Here is a 17,018-nt window from a genome sequence, read left to right on the forward strand (position 1 = left end):
GCTAAACTAATCCGCGGCGCTAAAACTAGGATTGGGCCGCCGGGACAATCGGCCACTAATAAGTCATTCGCTTCGTGACCCTCATTGACATCAAGTCAACGTACCGGCGCGACAGTGAATTGGTAGCGGCCATTGTATGATGCGTACACGGCCGCACACAGTGCTAGTGTACGCGACGTGTGTATTGATGCGTACACGGGCCGCACAGTGTAGTGATACGCTGGGTGGTCAATTGATGCGTACACGGGCCGCAGCACAGTGTCGGCGCGCGTGTGTATGATGCGTACGGTCCGCACACAGTGTAGGTACGCGACGTGGGTGTATGAATACGTAACGGGCCGCGAAGTGTTAGGTTACGCGCGGTGTTGAGATTGCTAAACGGGCCTGCACGTGTATGTGTATGTGTATGTGTATGTGTATGTGTATGTGTATGTGTATGTGTATGTGTATGTGTATGTGTATGTGTATGTGTATGTGTATGTGTATGTGTATGTGTATGTGTATGTGTATGTGTATGTGTATGTGTATGTGTATGTGTATGTGTATGTGTATGTGTATGTGTATGTGTATGTGTGTGTGTCTGTGCGTGCGTGCGTACGTGCGTGAGTGTGTGTATGTGTACGTGTGTCTACGATAACTATTATTATTATAGATTCAGAGACGTAAACTTTGTAAACAGTCGTCTGAGAATAATGTAAGCCATTTACTATCACGCGCGTCCGGGTTGCGATCCAACATTGCGTACGCATCTTCGTAATATCGCCATTCGCAGAATGTAGCGCTTAGGGAAAGGGCTGGAGCTGAGTATGAATAATGTCCTTGCAGATTAACGAGGATGGCACGCTAGTCATTTACCCGACGTTGGAGGAGGATACGGCAGCATATAGTTGCCGTGCCAGCAATGGAATCGGAGGCTCTCCAGAGGCCGAAGCATACCTGGACATTATATGTGAGTCGTGTGCCACGGGATTGTGCAAAGATAGAAATACATGTCTGTCATACTATGTGTTGTCTGTCATGTTTTATTACTGTCCTTTTGGCTCGTCATGTGTTGCAAAAATAACAACGACGATGTTTTCGTTCGTGCTATAATTGCCACGAGGTGACGCTTGCAAAATGCGAAACGTATTCGGTTTTCAAATTGAAATGAATATTAAATTGGCCAAATCAAACTGATTTCATGCCGTGGTCGGTGTCGCGTACAGTTGCATGTCTTTTCACGTTTAGCTGGAATAGCGAAATCCCTAATTAAAATACCACCATTAATATAGAATTTGAATTTTTAATAAAAAAGTGAATAGCGCGAAAATATTAATGATACCTCATTTACGTAATATTTGACTTCTCATTGTAATTTCAACGCCCCGCGAATGTTGACAAGAGAATTCATGCAAAACGTTCACTAGAAATTCGAACCACTAGATGGCAGCAGCTACTATATCTAGAAATGTCCTGTTGCACGTGGATCAACACTTGATGCTGTGTGAAGACACAAACATCGCCGCTGATTGTCACATATGCAGCAATTTGCGTTAACAAAAAACATCTAGACAATAAAAAAATCCCACTAAGATACTTTTCACAAACAAATTACGAATTTTTATCGCGAGCCGGCACGCATGCGATTTCAGAAGCAGCATCACACTCGGCAGGTCACCAATCACTGCACGTAGTGTCGTGCACTACTGCTGGACAAAAAATTGAAGTTGAAAGACACTTCATGTTACATGTGCAGTGTGTCATATTGATACAAAATCAATCGTCCAATAAAACAAACACGTTATCAAATCTCGCTTTGTTTATTGCACGTACGTCGTCATCGGTTTGCATTCTATTGCAATCCATTACATTACACTATTTACATTGATTACATTACATACCTTACATATATTACATACATTATATATATTACATACATTACATACATTACATACATTACTTTAAGGTATTATCAGGAGTGAATAATAATAGAATATCTAATAATAGAATAATAATATAAAATCTATTATTATTCACTCATGGCATTATTATACCTATTTCTTCAATTTCGGCTGCTGCATCCTATTTGCGGCGTGCTCACAATCTGTGAATGGTTTTTTTTCTCACGCGTTTCAGTTCGGGCACGTGTATACCAGACGGACTCGCCACAGTATTTGCCAAAGGGTTTGCCAGGCATGGTTCAGTGTCTCATTAAGTCTCACCCGCCAGTGCAGCTCGTCACCTGGACGAGAAATGGCAAGCCGGTGAAGATCCAGGACAGCGAAGGGGTGCTGCTACTCAGGAATGGCTCACTGCTCATACAAAATGTACGCAAGATGTCTCGTATTGAGGGCCGGATTTAGTCATAAGCTACATAAGCTACAGCTTAGGGCCTCACAGTCTGAAGCGGACTCTCAAATTCTCAGATTTTTGTCTTATTTGTTAAAGTTTTATTATAATTTATATTCAAGTAATGATTTAAGCTAATGAACCTAATTAACAACAATTAACATTAACGAAGTACACCCAATTAATAAAAAATATCATTATTTACACAAGTTTATTCTATACAGCTTTCCATAGCTTATTTATTAGTGATTCACCATGTCCAAATCCGGCCCTGCTCGTATCTTATCGCTTTAGCTAGCGTCTGTACGAGGGGGTCGCTATAGTAGTGCTCTTAGTAGTTCTACCGTGCTAAATTTGTCACGAGGCACGTGTTCAAATTTTGCGAAATCTGTATGCGGATATACAGATTTGATAGTTGACAGGTATAGACGCGTGTATGTGTGCGTGTCGTCTTTATAGATGACGCATAACTGCTAAAAACTAAAGCACCGATTATATCGCGTGTGATAACATTTAATCAATTAATTAATTAATTTTAATATAATGTACATATTTGTTTCATAAATTATTAAGTATGCTGAAAATCCTATTCAAATATAGGTGAGGAACAGACACGAAGGCACATACACGTGCATTCCGTATAATAAAGTAGGAACGGAGGGGCCATCTGGACCTATGCGTGTGGATGTAAGAGGTAAGCTGTGAGAGGACGGTAACATCCCAGTTGGCCTACTCCCATTTCGACTACACCCATTTCGCCTACGTCCCATTTCGCATACTCCCATTTCGTCTACTCTCAGAATCAGCAATATTCCCATTTCGCCTACTCCCATATGCTACTCTATTTTCTATTTTTGTCAAGTTGTGCTCTCCTTATTTGTACCTATGTTTTCTTCTGGTTCCTGTAGTCTATGTATGCTAACCAAAACCATATTTTATTATTTATAAATGATTATTTAGTGAACAAACCGATCGTAGACAAAATGGAAATGGAGTAGATTTTGAGCGTAGACGAATTGGGAGTAGGCGAAATGAGTGTAGGCCAATTGGGAATTTTGCTGTAGGCGAAATAGGAATTTTGCCGTAGGCGAAATGGGAGTAGGCCAACCCGGAATAAACCGTGAGGACAGCGAATGTCTTTTCGAAATTCTGGGAAATGGACGCGCTACGTCTATCAAATCCCAACATCGTCCTCCAATGAAGTTGATGTCCCATCGAATGAAGTTGAAATAAACGTTTTTAGCATTTTTATTTTTTCCATAGACAACTCAGACTACTATAATATAAACGTGTAAACCCCGCATGTCTTATGTGGTATTAAGCCATGCGTTTCGGACAAATTCTACCTATTGGTAATGAACGCGTGGTACAGGTAATTTAATTGCGCTGCCGATTTCAGATCCTCCTACGTTTATGCTGAGACCAGATACGTTATACCAACGATTAAAGGAGCAGTCGGTCAGCCTGCCCTGCGAAGCGATTGGGGATCCTGTTCCCATCATAGAATGGAGAAGGGTAAATATTTCTGTGATATAACTATAGCAGCTGTTGTTATAAAAAAGACGGATGGCTCCGGTGATGTCCAAGCTGTGACATAAAAATGATAGATCACTATAGTGCTCAGCCCTTCTAATGTCAGTGAGTATTATCTCTTTTCCCCTCTTTTTCTCTCGTATATTTTCCTCTTTCTATAAGAACTCTAACCTTGTTGACCCTTGGTCAAGACACTGAGAACGAAGACATCAAAGGCTAAGCGATGAATTCGCTGAAACTGCCCCTATATGTACTGATGTACTCATTTGAAATCGTATCGTGACTCATACCTCATATGCCCCGTTTAGGAAAGACGAATCGGAAGGACACTCCGCGTTTTTTGCTAATATATACGAGTGATGAGACCTAGCTGGGCATCGTTACTGCGACCAATTATTTGTCAGCAGAATCATATACTCCCGCTGAATGAATCATTGTGTTGAATGAAACCTTTCAGGCGGATGGTCAGTCGTTACCAGTCGGGCGGTCGTCTATCTTGAATGGCACTCTGACCATCGTCGGCATTCAAAAGGCTGACCATGGGGAGTACGACTGCCTGGCAATGAACGAAGTCACAACTATAGTTGCTGCAGCACAGCTCATGGTGCTGAGTACGTATATTTATATATGCACCGGTACAAGCAAACTGCAATCGCGTGAAATATGCGCTGCTGTAACATGTCTTTTGCACGTGTTGTTTGGTGACCACGTTACACTGCTACACTGTTACACTTAGAGTCCCTATATACAGAGTATATCTGTATATAGGGACTCTAGTTACACTGCTTACGTTTTGAACACGTGTTTACAATAATATTGTATGTTTGTTAATACATTGACTGCCATATTCGACTATCTTTGCTATATAGGACGCAACTGTTTGCTACTCCTTTTAGTGGCGTGTACAATGAATCCTCTGCAGTGTTTTAGGATTGGGTACAGGTTATAATCATTCGTGTCGAATTAACGAAGCAATCTTTACACGGACCAGAAGCGACTATTGTGATCACAGCATTCAGGAAGATGGTACCCCTGTAAAAAAAATCACCACTAGGAGTACCAGGAGTATAGGTGCCGTGCAGTAATTGTTATTCGTTAATTGTAATGTGCGGATGTTTCGATGCAGAAACGACACCCCATGCTCCGACTAACGTCACCGTCATACCGGGGGTGTTCTCTGCTTCGGTGACGTGGATGCCCGCTTTTGACGGAGGCCACCCTCAAACGTACGATCTGTGGTAAGTGTACATGTACCTCTACGAGCTAGTAATGATTTATAACCGTCTCGCGGGGGGTGTAAGCGCGCGGGGCCGTCGGGCTTACGAACACGATCTGTTTTGAAATTTCGTTCTCGAATTGAGTTGTAGCAGTTTGGAACCTATAATTGTCTGCTGTGCTGTGTTTCGTATGTACCGGCTCGTAAGTTGTGGTTCATAGATATTAAGACGAATTAATGAGTGGAATTAATTGAGTGGTATATATATATATATATATATGTAGCGGTTAGTATCTTGTTACGTAGTTGTATCGTTTATAGTTTTGTTTCACGATTCATACAGGTTTTCCCTAATTGTTCAGTCGTGATTACCGTAACATAACACACACGATCGATTGCGTTCGGGATGAATTAGTCTCTAAGCCGTGTAGGGAAAGACATGTCGATACGTGGAGCTACCAGCGATGCCTACGTGCGCTAATTAAATAATATAAATAATATAAATTAAATATATTTAATAATATTATAAATATATTATAGCCCCAATATAGCAGTATAATATATTTGATGGCGTTTCTATACCCGCATGATTTTCTTCCGTATATATTTTATGACATCACTACTAGAGCCGGAATTATTTCGTCTACACATATTTAATTTGTTGGCTCTCGATCGCGACTGTTTGCCGACAGGTACAAGATGGTCGCCAATCCTGACAAAGACTGGAAGACGATACCGGTGCGACCGGGCAACGCGACGTCGTTCACAGTCTACAGTCTACAGGCTGACACCGAGTACGAGTTCACTATCAGAGCCAACAATGAGTTGGGACCGGGGCTCTTCTCGCCTATAACGATACAGAAAACGAAAAGTAGGTTGTGAAAAACGGGTACACGCGTCATAATTCAGAAGAAAAAAAAGAAAAAAAACACGTTCGCCGATAAAGAGCATTTACTGAATCGATGAGAATTATGATCGGATTTTGATTTCGCGTTGCAAGTTTCGGATCTCAAATCTTCTTCAAATTTTGGATACTATATCCAGTGAAGGCGTGTTCTTGGATGCCTGGCGTGCGAGTTTAATTACCTGGTGGATAAATAGATGCTGTTATTTGACCGATACCTAGCGTCTGATTGGTGATTCGAGTCCGACATATGTTGGATAACCGACGTCATAGCAAGACATGCATTTGCGTATAGCTAAAAGCTTGTATTATCTTACAAGTGATTATGGATCTTACGTTTCCATTCGCTGCTAAAACAGTTGGCTTCACTAGACGAATGCATTCGTTTTCTGCACTGCACTCGGCGTTGCGTATAATTTGATCAATTTTTAGCATACGACTCGGATGATATTGAAGATAATGATAACTCAATTCACTTCTCTGCAATTTTCATTCGAGTTAAAAATATGTAGTCGCTGCTCGTATTTCACTTTTCACTACGTTTAAACATTTTTATGCGAATCATAATTTAGTTTTTTGCTAGCTATATGCATGGCCTAGCCAGAAGTGCATGTATACAACGCATTTGCTATTGCTGTAACCACAATCTTGTCATATATATATATTGCATATGATATATATATATATATAGAGAGAGAGAGAGAGAGATATTGCAGTAGATGATCGTGGTATTAGTATTGGTGTGCATTATTGTTGATTTCTTTTCATTTGAATGTGTTGTGATTTAAACATTTATTGACATACAACAGGTTATGAAGAATGGGTATCTGGCATTCTGAATGGTTGGTACCACCACTGATTTTTGTCTGTATAGCTGTATTCTCTGTATAGTAATTCCATGTGTAGAAAAGTTGTAGATGCTTCGAGTACGGTCTTCAGATCTGAGGTGTCAATTAGCCATAATTACCAGCTAATTGATGTTGCGTCAGAAACTTTAGTTCTGCTTCGAAATTGCATATCTAGACAATTTACCATAAGTCACCAACTGTGGCCTTCAGTTCTGGCCACGTGCAAAACTATCGCACTTTCGCTGCATGTGATATCTTCACTCTTCGTATTGTCTGTGGTGTTGGGCTTCGTAGTTAGATGTACCCTGTCGATGAACAGTGTTTACGCGGGAAATCGCGTGCACGAATCAATCACCTCGTCATTCATAAAGCCTCTTCCGGCCATCACGATATACGTGCAACTTTTCCTGCTTATTCGGATGCAAACCTTACTTACACAAGGCGAAAACATTTTGCTTGAAGAAAACTATGATCGCAAGTGATGATGTGGTTTCTTATTAGTATATATCGTCTATTGTCTATCACCTGCTGCAGCAATGCTAGCAGGTATAACTGCGGGGAATTCGTGTAGCAGATGATTAAAATGATTAATATAGTTGTTCGCTACCAGGGTACGTCTATCGAAATCTAGCATATTATATAGCTATATATATATATATAGCTTATTATATGCGGCTACACCCAAATAATGTTATTGCATTTTTCGACATGCTGCTATTCGGGACCTAATAACGTATATCTGCGATTTCTTCTTGCCGCTGCCGATGACTATTTTTATGAACTTGTATATCATTACGTATTATTTTTGCCCAACAAATATTGCTGCTGCAAACGGATGCGTCGCGTATGTTACGGTGTCAGGTAAATTATTGTGACTGGTGATGTTTGCACGGGTTGTGTCATAGATTTGTTTCGATTAAAGTTTGTTTTGTTCACTTGCACGCTGCCGCTTTAGGATTTATTTACCATGCACCTACGCCATACATCTATCTCTATCTTCAGTGGTATATATTAATCTATCATTGTTCTGCTTATGCCGCAGGTTATGATAGTCTAGGCACAGAGCTGCCTACAGATGCATATGGCTCAACCTTTATTCCTCCAATACTTGTGCCTATAGGTACGTATGGTAATCAGTTGTGGCTTGATCTAGATGTTCGAAACTTTTCTCTCGCTTAGTTGTTGTTATTAACGTTTCGCCATGTTAACGTATTAGTAACGCTGTAATTAACGGACAGTTCAGCTTCATTTATACATTATATGCCTTATATTATTACATTATAAGGCGCATGCTATATTATGATGACCCTTTATAGGACCACAACCTGATAAACCCGTGGGGCTGTTCGCCGAAGTACAGACGACTGAGGAGGGTGCACGTGGTGTCAAGATAGAGTGGCATGTACCAAAGAACAAGTCGGTTCCCGTTGTTTACTACATTGTAGAGTACAAAGATGACTCATGGCCTAAGGTATGGATGCATCTGTCTTGTGTGTATGTGTACGATTAGTGAGACTTGTTATATATAAAGCTGATCCTCTGCCCCTTTAGTTATGAGAACCATCGATCACTATTAATATTTCAAGGTGTGTAAACAGTGAATGTCTTACTATATACTGTATATGAGGTATGTGAAGTGTTGACGTTGTCGCTGGGGGATTATATACACTTTTCATCTTTAATGACGTATATATGCACAGCATTATCATAGTACCTAGCTGCCAAATTCTTCCACAAAAAGCCGTTTCTAAAAGCAGTACTCGTTTTATGGCTTTGTGTGCCTCCTACCGTGTGTTTTGTCTAACGCTTGTGTCTAATGCTCTTGCTTATATTAATGCTGAGTTCTAAGCTAATGTTCTTGCATAATACCCGCGATTAATATCGTTACCAAGCTTCTATCCCCACGTTCCTACCTAATTTCCTGCCAAATGTGGCCTAACATTATTCACTTTCTTTCCTTATTATCGGTCTTTCCGAATGCCTTTATATAATGTTCCGGTCTAATAGTCTAGTTCAGACCTCTTCTATAATGTAATCATATAGCCCGTAGTCTCACGCCGTACGTGTGTATTCTCTCGCAGGCGGAACCTTGGAAGCAGTTGAGTCCGCGGTTGTTACGAGGTCAAAAAGAATATTTTGCGACAGACCTCAAGCCGGGCCGAACGTACAAGTTTCGCGTGTTCGCCTTTTCGTTGACTTCCTTTAGCGAGCCCAGCGCAGAGGCCGTCTACAAAGTGCCACGTAAGCCTATAGTCAGGCTGTTTTGCTAGCATCTATGACAAATACGACATATGCATATACGCTGTCCTATAACACTATTTGTCATAGGAAGATTCTTCCTATGACAAATATTGTTGTATGTGTTGTGCGCATCACAGGAGTTTAGGAGCGCTATTATGAACGCAAGCAGTGAATTTGAGCTGTGAAGCGGAACGAAGTTGACTCGCCAATATTTGTCACCCGATAGCGCAGACGAGTTTTACTCGTGCGAGGTTGAAGATATTGTTTACATGTGTGTATATACATACCATCAAGAGCTAATAATGCCTAGTATTAGCTCTTAATACCATAAAAATATATAGAGACACTAATATTGAGTCTATATTTAGACACTATATGGAGTCTAACTAGTATTATTTCGTACTATTATTAATACTAATATTATTAATAAGAATTATTATTATTACTAATATTATTATTATTATTATTATTATTAGTAGTAGTAGTAGTAGTAGTATTAGTATGATACGTACGCACATCACTCGTGTGGTCACTAACCCGCGTGTGTTGATCTTATATTATCGCATTATTATATATTAGAGTTATTATTGCGCGGGTACTCCGTGGCAAAACCCGCACGCATGCACACCTACGGCGCCGGATAGAAATGCTCTCTCTGCTACGTAACGCGTTGGAAACCTATTCGCGTTTGGCGGCGTTTCTTTGTAATTATATACTTCTTTATAAATATATAATGTTGCGTGTAATCGCATCGCATCGCGATGGGTGGTTAATTACGACAAGCGCAGCTCTATAATTAATACCTGCGGTCGCACGTCGTTCATGAATTGTCGCTAATTGTTCGATAATGTCTGGAGTGTGCATCGCGATATGCATCAAATAGGGCCTACGTTAATGTGATTACATCACCGTAAATAGTAAAAACAACAAAATCATGTCTACTTCGTAACAAAATGTAATGATTCTGTTGACTTTTTATGGTTAAATTGCTGCATTACACTTCCTATTTGGCTATTCCGTTTGATGTGAGCAAACAGTCGTGACTCATACATAGCCCATAGCAAGCATTTAATGTCGTAATCAATATATCAAATCGCCCAGATTTTGTGGATTTTAGCTAGTTGAAAAACAATCTTATCATGTAAGAATTTGAGGATACATTTAGTGCCGTTAGTACTTACTTTTCATGTAACGCAACCGACGCCTTTTCCCACGATTCAACATGTCGTTCTAACGCTCGTTGCAGGAAAGCCCTTTCAGTTGGGCAAGGCGGGGATAGCGGGACTCGTCGGCGGTGTCTCCTTCCTCATCGTCACGGGCATACTGGCTCTGATCGCCACGTGCGTGTGCAGCAAGAAGGCCGAGCGGCACAAGAAGTACAATGAGCAGAAATATGGTACGTCCTCGTCTGGCGCGGGTATGTCAACAGCACCTTTACTTCACGCATAAGCTGCTTCCTCGGCTTATGTGACAGACAGCGCAGGGTGCCTGACGTCGTTGATTTGCTCTCGCATTGCAGATAATCCTGGTAACTAACAATACACAGTGTGTTGTATGTTTAGGCATTTGACAATACACTGTGTATTGTTAGCGAGCTTTCCAAGCAATACACTGTGTATTGTTAAGCACTTTACAAACACGGATGAACAACCTTGTAACACATGTGTGTAGTAGGTACTAGTGAGCTTGTCAGACAATACATCTGTTTCTTGTTGAAATCACCTTCCTAACTATACACTTTTTTCTTCTTCTTTTTAATTAGTACTTTTTTGATTTGTAACTGGAAATTGACATTTATTGAAATGAATTTATTGAAATTATTTGATTGATTTTATTGAATTTATTGAAAATGAAATTGAATTTAAATACACAGTTGTTAGGTACGCTACTACAATACAACAGTGTATTGTTAGAAGGTGTTTTCAAACAATACACACTGTATTGTTGAAAGTGTATTGTTAGTTACCAGGATTATCTGCGCATTTAGCTGGCACGCTATACCATTAGGTGTTCTCTTGTGTTCGTTAGTTCGTCGAGTGTTCGAGTTTGCTTTGATGTCGAATGCTTCAGCGTAGGGTGGGTGGGGTGATGAGGCGCTTTGTTTTTTGAGAAGCTAGAGGTAGAAATTATTGCATGTGTCATGCGTGCGTGCGTGTGTGCTGCTTGCTTGCGTAATGCGCGCCGCACGCACCACTCTGTGCTTGTGAGGTGCGTCGCGTGCGTTCGTGCGTGTCTAGAGAGGAAAAAGAGAGAGAGAGAGAGAGAGAGAGAGAGAGAGAGAGAGAGAGAGAGAGAGAGAGAGAGAGAGAGAGAGAGAGAGAGAGAGAGAGAGAGAGAGAGAGAGAGAGAAGGAGAGAAGATATATATAGAGAGAGAGAGAGAGATCGAGAGAAAGAAAGGGAGAGAGAGAGATAATAACCTGAGATACATTGTGTAATTTCGTTCTTGAATCGTATTTCGTTCATTGAAAATTATTTCGTGTTTATGGGATGCATGGGAACGCCGGAGATTGCATTAGCTTTTCTCAAACGTTGGCGCTGCAACTCGCTTAGCAGTTTTTAAGCTTTATATTATTATTGTTATTATTATTATTATTATTATTATTACGGCAAAACAAGAAATGTACACTGCGCATATCGATGTCGACACAGTGCATTATTAAATGCGAGAAAAAGCTGAATATTTCGGAATCGCGGAAGGAGCGTGTTCAGGGGAACTACAATATTGACGAGCAGCTGCAGTGATGCCAGGGATATAGAAACAATAGTATTGCCTCACACGCACGTACATGCGCATGCATGCACAAGCGCAGAAACTCACACGCGCGCGCACACGACACACACACACAGACACAGACACACACAGACACCGACACAGACACACACACAGTGTGTGTGTGTGTCTGTGCGTGTGTCTGTCTGTGTGTGTGTCTGTGCGTGTGTCTGTCGCGCTCGCGCGCGCGCACACACACATACACACACACGCAGTGTTTGAGAATTTTATCCCATTTATCCCGTCTAAAATATCGCTCTAACGTGGATGCCTTGATGTTTCTTAGATAATATGCATTCTGTAATATGCATATATATTATAATAATCTGCTCAACGATAGCCTTCAGAATGTAACGCTGCTGAAAAAACATCTTCGCTTAAATAGCTCGCATATCTCGTAAACGCAAATGGTATAGTAATGAAAATTAATTTTCGGAAAATTTCAGATAGTGAAAAAACACATTTAGTTTATTTCCAAACACGTCTAGTTACGAATGTAAAGGAGGAATTTTCTAATATCGCAGTGGCGATGGCTATTTTACAGTTATTTGCGGGGTTTATGTATGGTTCACTCACCATATGGCTCATACTCTACACGTCTTACAACTGATATTGCGAAAATTAATCTAATAAAGTTGGTAGTCCTTTAGCTGAACTCAAAGAATGCTGCAATATAGTGCTACTGTTTTAACATGAGGAGCCACACTACGGCATAGATGTGCATGGATCTTTTTGTGATCAATATTGAAACCTGTGAAGTACGGTTAAGGTTAGTAAAGGTTACGGTGTTGCGTTTCGCACGCGCAGCGTTTTCCGTACCTTTGCATCACCCATTGAACAAAAGTCATTCAGAGCAAGATTCAAGCATCGATTATAAACAAATAGTATTTGTATCCCTATCTGTTTCTAATTGTGATCACGATGATATGTATCGCAGTCATTCGTGATATCGGTGATGTAATTGGTATATGATTTCCGATCACTGACGAAAAATACTTTTTTATGACTTATAATTATAAACCTTACTTGGTATGATTAGGGTGTGTTTATTTTGTTCGCAGACAACCTAAATTCGCTGACAACGATGAATGGACCAAGTCATGCAAACAGCAGTAACCACGTGCCAAAACAGTGAGTACAAATTTTTAACAAAGTAATCGTATATTTTTCATTGAAAGGGTTTTGACCCATTTGTATCGTAACGTCATTTCCAATTTACCTTTAGTAAGTAAGGCATTGTGTTTCTCTGTAGTAATATAGAAGATAATATAAGAAATATAAACTAAACCGTTAGGAAGAACATTTTTAATACGTGATTACTATGCTCGTTGCAGTAATTGTGGTTTGGCAATATTGTCTCACTGCATTATACAATAGAGTATATTTCATGGGTCAGTCGGGTAACTGTGGTATGATACTGATATATTGCATTTGCTTTTTTCATGCTTAATTTTTAAATCAGGAAAAAGAGCAAAAAAGGAGGTGAACCGATTTTGTCATTCAATCGTGTATAACTCAATATTTATGCTACTATTGCGCGTGCCACACTTGCCAGTACCACGTCACTCCCAACCTCTCGGAAGATGCATTGTCGTAAAATATTTACCAATTATAATAACCTTATCATATGCGAGCAGTAAACCAATCATGCGACCAATGTTTGCCTATTTAGACGTAATATCAAGTGCTTCCGATGTGTTTATATCGCCAGTGTGTCCGTCTCGGCTCTTATATATTATACAATCAACTTGTTCGGACATGCACGTATATATAGTATATATAGTATATATATATATATATATATATATATATATATATATATATATACAATTCATAACTTGTCCATGCTGATTCTTATGATTATTTACAGTCAGCAAGAAGCCAAAGAAGGCGGATTGCTCAGGTCTAGCTTTCAACAGCGGTGAAGCCAGGTAGTCCACCGATTAATGTCATTCTCTCGAGACAGAATACACAAGAAGCTCGTGAGAGGAGGAGCAGATAGATATATATTATATATATTATATATAATATATATATAATTATATTATATATATAGATGAGAGATGAGAGAGAGAGAGAGAGAGAGAGTAGTGTGTGTGTGCTGTGTGTGTGTGTGGTGCTGTGTGTGTGTGTGTGTTGTGTGTGTGTGGTGTGTGTGTGTGTGGTTGTGTGTGGGTGTGGGTGTTTGTGGAGTGTGTGCTATGCTGGCAATAACTGTGCGCGCGGCGTGCCTTGCCGTGCGTGCGTGCGTGCGTGCGTGCGTGTATAGTTGGGTGTGTGGGTGTGCGTGCGCATGCGCAAAGAGAAGATTTACACATGCAGTAAAATGCGTGCTCGCGTCACCACATGACATTTCCTTATAATTACTTATTTACAAACTATAACCTTGGACTAACAAGCTTAATTAGGGCAGTCATTAGCTGGGTGCATGGCGTAACACGAGCACAGGATTTAAATAACTTGATTATTTGGCGCATGGCGTTTTATCATAAACTTGGTGTACGAAAAACGAAACTAATTTGCATCTCTAATTGGGACCACAAAAACAGAAGCGCGAATTGATCTCGCAATGCTTATTAGGCACATTGTCGTTGAAAAACTAAATAATTGCGTATGATGAATTAGAACAGAATATGTCAAGAATTTTATTAGTACGCATATTTATTCAGAACGTGCTGTAATAAAAAGTAGTCTGTTACGCATGCGCACTCATGAATATAATGTAATAAAATGTCAGCTATTTCAGAGTCATTTTGTTTTCTAGTAAATACTAGTAAACTAAGTTATCTGTTCATAATTTATCAGCAATCTATGTATTCGTGTTAGATTATATAGAGTATAACGTATATGAATCACGGACGTGTGAATCCTTTCGTAAATAATTGACACCTTTATCTAAGAAATTAATAACCATCTTTGCCCCTGTCTTTGCGTATGGCTCTGTCTGTCTGACCAACCCCTCGCCTGTGGTCCGTCCAACTGCCCGCCCAACCGTCCGACTGTAAAGTATGAATTACCTTTCACAATCATACGTAACTAACAACGAATCAATTGAGAACGACGACGGACTCCATAGTAACCTACTCTTTCATTCTTCAGGTGGTGGCCTTGCACTGTGCCATTATTAGGTTACGGACCAAACAACTTAGGCTAACTAACAACGATAGACCATCAATGGAGGACGACGGACTATAGTATATATGCGGATTTATAGCAACCTACCTTTTTATACTTCAGATGGTGGCCTTGCACTGTGCCATTAGGTTACGGCGAGCCCGATACGTGGCGGGGAGATCCCCGACCAAGTCTCGGCAGTATGGCAGACGCTCGCGCTACGCGGTGGAGTTCGCGTGGCCCATCGCCTCCATCAGTCGCTCCACCGACGGCAGATTCATCCTCGACGACAGCGACCGTCCGCTCGACGCCATCTTCGAACGCAGCGTCAGCGTCGACCAGTTGATCCACGAGGGGGCGCCGCCATCGTCGCGTCGCCGCGTCGTCGGCGACGTCGTCCTGCATCGGGCTGCCGACGCGGCAGTAGCGACGGACTACGTGACGAGCACGCCCGTCGAAGCCGACGCCGGCGACGTGTTTAAAATCAGTGGCATCAGCTCGATTCTACAAGCTTCCTGGGATGGCGGGCAGGTGGCGCCACGGTCCGTGCGCGCGCCGGCCGACGTCTCGTACGACGAGCTGCTCGGACGCGGTCGCGGTCGCCGCGAGTTGACGTCGTCGTCGTCGTCTGCCGCTGCATCTCGATTCTCTGCCGACGTTCCCCGCCGATCGGCAAGGCACGTGCTGTCTGCTTCGAGTCGAGCGATCGCTGACATATACGGCCAGAGACACCGCTGTGGGGATCTTGGCTTCCTGGCTCATCCGACAACGACGAGCCCGCGCGTTCGTCACACTCCGTCGTCGGCTGAGATGGCCGACGATAGTGGCGTGTTTATCTGCAGCCCGAGCGAAGGTGACGCCGTCGGTACGGGTGTTGCTCACACGGGGGCGCTCGGGTATCGTAGAGCCCCCGCTCGGAGGGATTTGAATGCAAACTACGGCTTCGCAGCGCCCGTGCGCGCGACGAGCCCTCACAGCACACTGAAACCTGCAGGTTTCTCATCTAGACTGCGGCAAGTGAGTCGCGACGGCGCCGTCGCCGACGATCCCGGCCCGCTTGAAACGATGCGTTACGCGGGAGACAGTCTACGGACAGGCAGGTCGGGACCAAGAGAGAGCAACGCTGACGGCCTCAGTCTTCCAACAGTCACCAAACTCAGGCCGAGCTACGAGGGGCCGCCGTACCGCGACTCGTACGCAACACGGTCCGCGGCAATACGCACGAGGTCGGCTCCACAAAACACAACAGTACGCGATGTTTACACTCGCTCCCACGCTCCGCCCTCCGTGTCCGTTTCGGGCATTACCGATACGACGAGCACGGGCCGTCTTCGTACGCAGCACCTGACTCCCGGCTACCACCGTGCGACGCAGCAGCAGCAGCACCATCGCCCGTCGCCAAACGACAGCAAGAGCAGCAGCGGCGTCAGCAGCGGCGTCTACTCGCACGGCGCCAGGGGGCCGACGCGGCTGTCGGTAAACTCTAACCTGACGTCGGCGGGCCAGGACTCGACCGCCGACGAGTCGCACGAGTTCGCGCCCCTGCGCGGAGTTCAGGGTAGAAGACAATCTCCCTCGATCGCAGAAGACGAAGACGTTGGTGCGAGCGGCAACAGCGGCAGGAGAGATGTGGAGCAGAGCCGCCGCCTGTCGCGTAATACCGACTACTGGCAGCGCCATCCTAGACTGCCGCCCGTCAGGCCGAGGACCTACCACGATCACGTATTTACGGCGGCCGGCTACGGCGATTCGGAGGCGAGGTGTGCGGTTTTAAAGGAAGAGTTTCGGCAGTATAGGTCGCAGGCCGATAGCTTGTCTCCGCTATCGTGAAGTCGGCGTGTCCAGACACATACTCCTGCTGCCAATCGCGGTTGTGGTGCAATGTTTTTGTTATTGTATTATTTTTTCTCCTGGTATTTTGTTCGACGTGTTGCATTTCAGTTGATGCTAGTCAGAGTCCGTATTTTGAGAGACTCGACCGATCTTGTAGAATTTCAGATGAATGGCCTCTCCAGTATTATTTATTTGTTGCCATTTTTTGGAAGTAAAACTAAATAAATAT

At 42.6% G+C, this 17,018-nt stretch overlaps 1 protein-coding gene across 1 annotated transcript in view; it reads left to right on the top strand.

Moving 5' to 3' along the window:
- LOC106805161 (protein turtle-like) overlaps window positions 1-16,786 on the top strand; it is a 44,881-nt gene extending 28,095 nt beyond the window's left edge. Inside the window, exons 8-23 of the mRNA XM_014806657.1 lie at window positions 826-949; window positions 2,116-2,306; window positions 2,929-3,022; window positions 3,728-3,843; window positions 4,319-4,472; window positions 4,988-5,099; window positions 5,770-5,948; window positions 6,791-6,823; window positions 7,872-7,949; window positions 8,146-8,300; window positions 8,911-9,070; window positions 10,317-10,466; window positions 12,904-12,973; window positions 13,305-13,324; window positions 13,713-13,772; window positions 15,078-16,786. Coding sequence (XP_014662143.1) covers window positions 826-949; window positions 2,116-2,306; window positions 2,929-3,022; window positions 3,728-3,843; window positions 4,319-4,472; window positions 4,988-5,099; window positions 5,770-5,948; window positions 6,791-6,823; window positions 7,872-7,949; window positions 8,146-8,300; window positions 8,911-9,070; window positions 10,317-10,466; window positions 12,904-12,973; window positions 13,305-13,324; window positions 13,713-13,772; window positions 15,078-16,786 — 3,405 coding nt within the window. The remainder of the gene's footprint in view (window positions 1-825; window positions 950-2,115; window positions 2,307-2,928; window positions 3,023-3,727; window positions 3,844-4,318; window positions 4,473-4,987; window positions 5,100-5,769; window positions 5,949-6,790; window positions 6,824-7,871; window positions 7,950-8,145; window positions 8,301-8,910; window positions 9,071-10,316; window positions 10,467-12,903; window positions 12,974-13,304; window positions 13,325-13,712; window positions 13,773-15,077) is intronic.
- The last annotated feature ends 232 nt before the right edge of the window (window positions 16,787-17,018 follow it).

This window comes from Priapulus caudatus, unplaced genomic scaffold (assembly GCF_000485595.1).
Source record: "Priapulus caudatus unplaced genomic scaffold, Priapulus_caudatus-5.0.1 Scaffold103, whole genome shotgun sequence".
Lineage (NCBI taxonomy): Eukaryota > Metazoa > Priapulida > Priapulimorpha > Priapulimorphida > Priapulidae > Priapulus > Priapulus caudatus.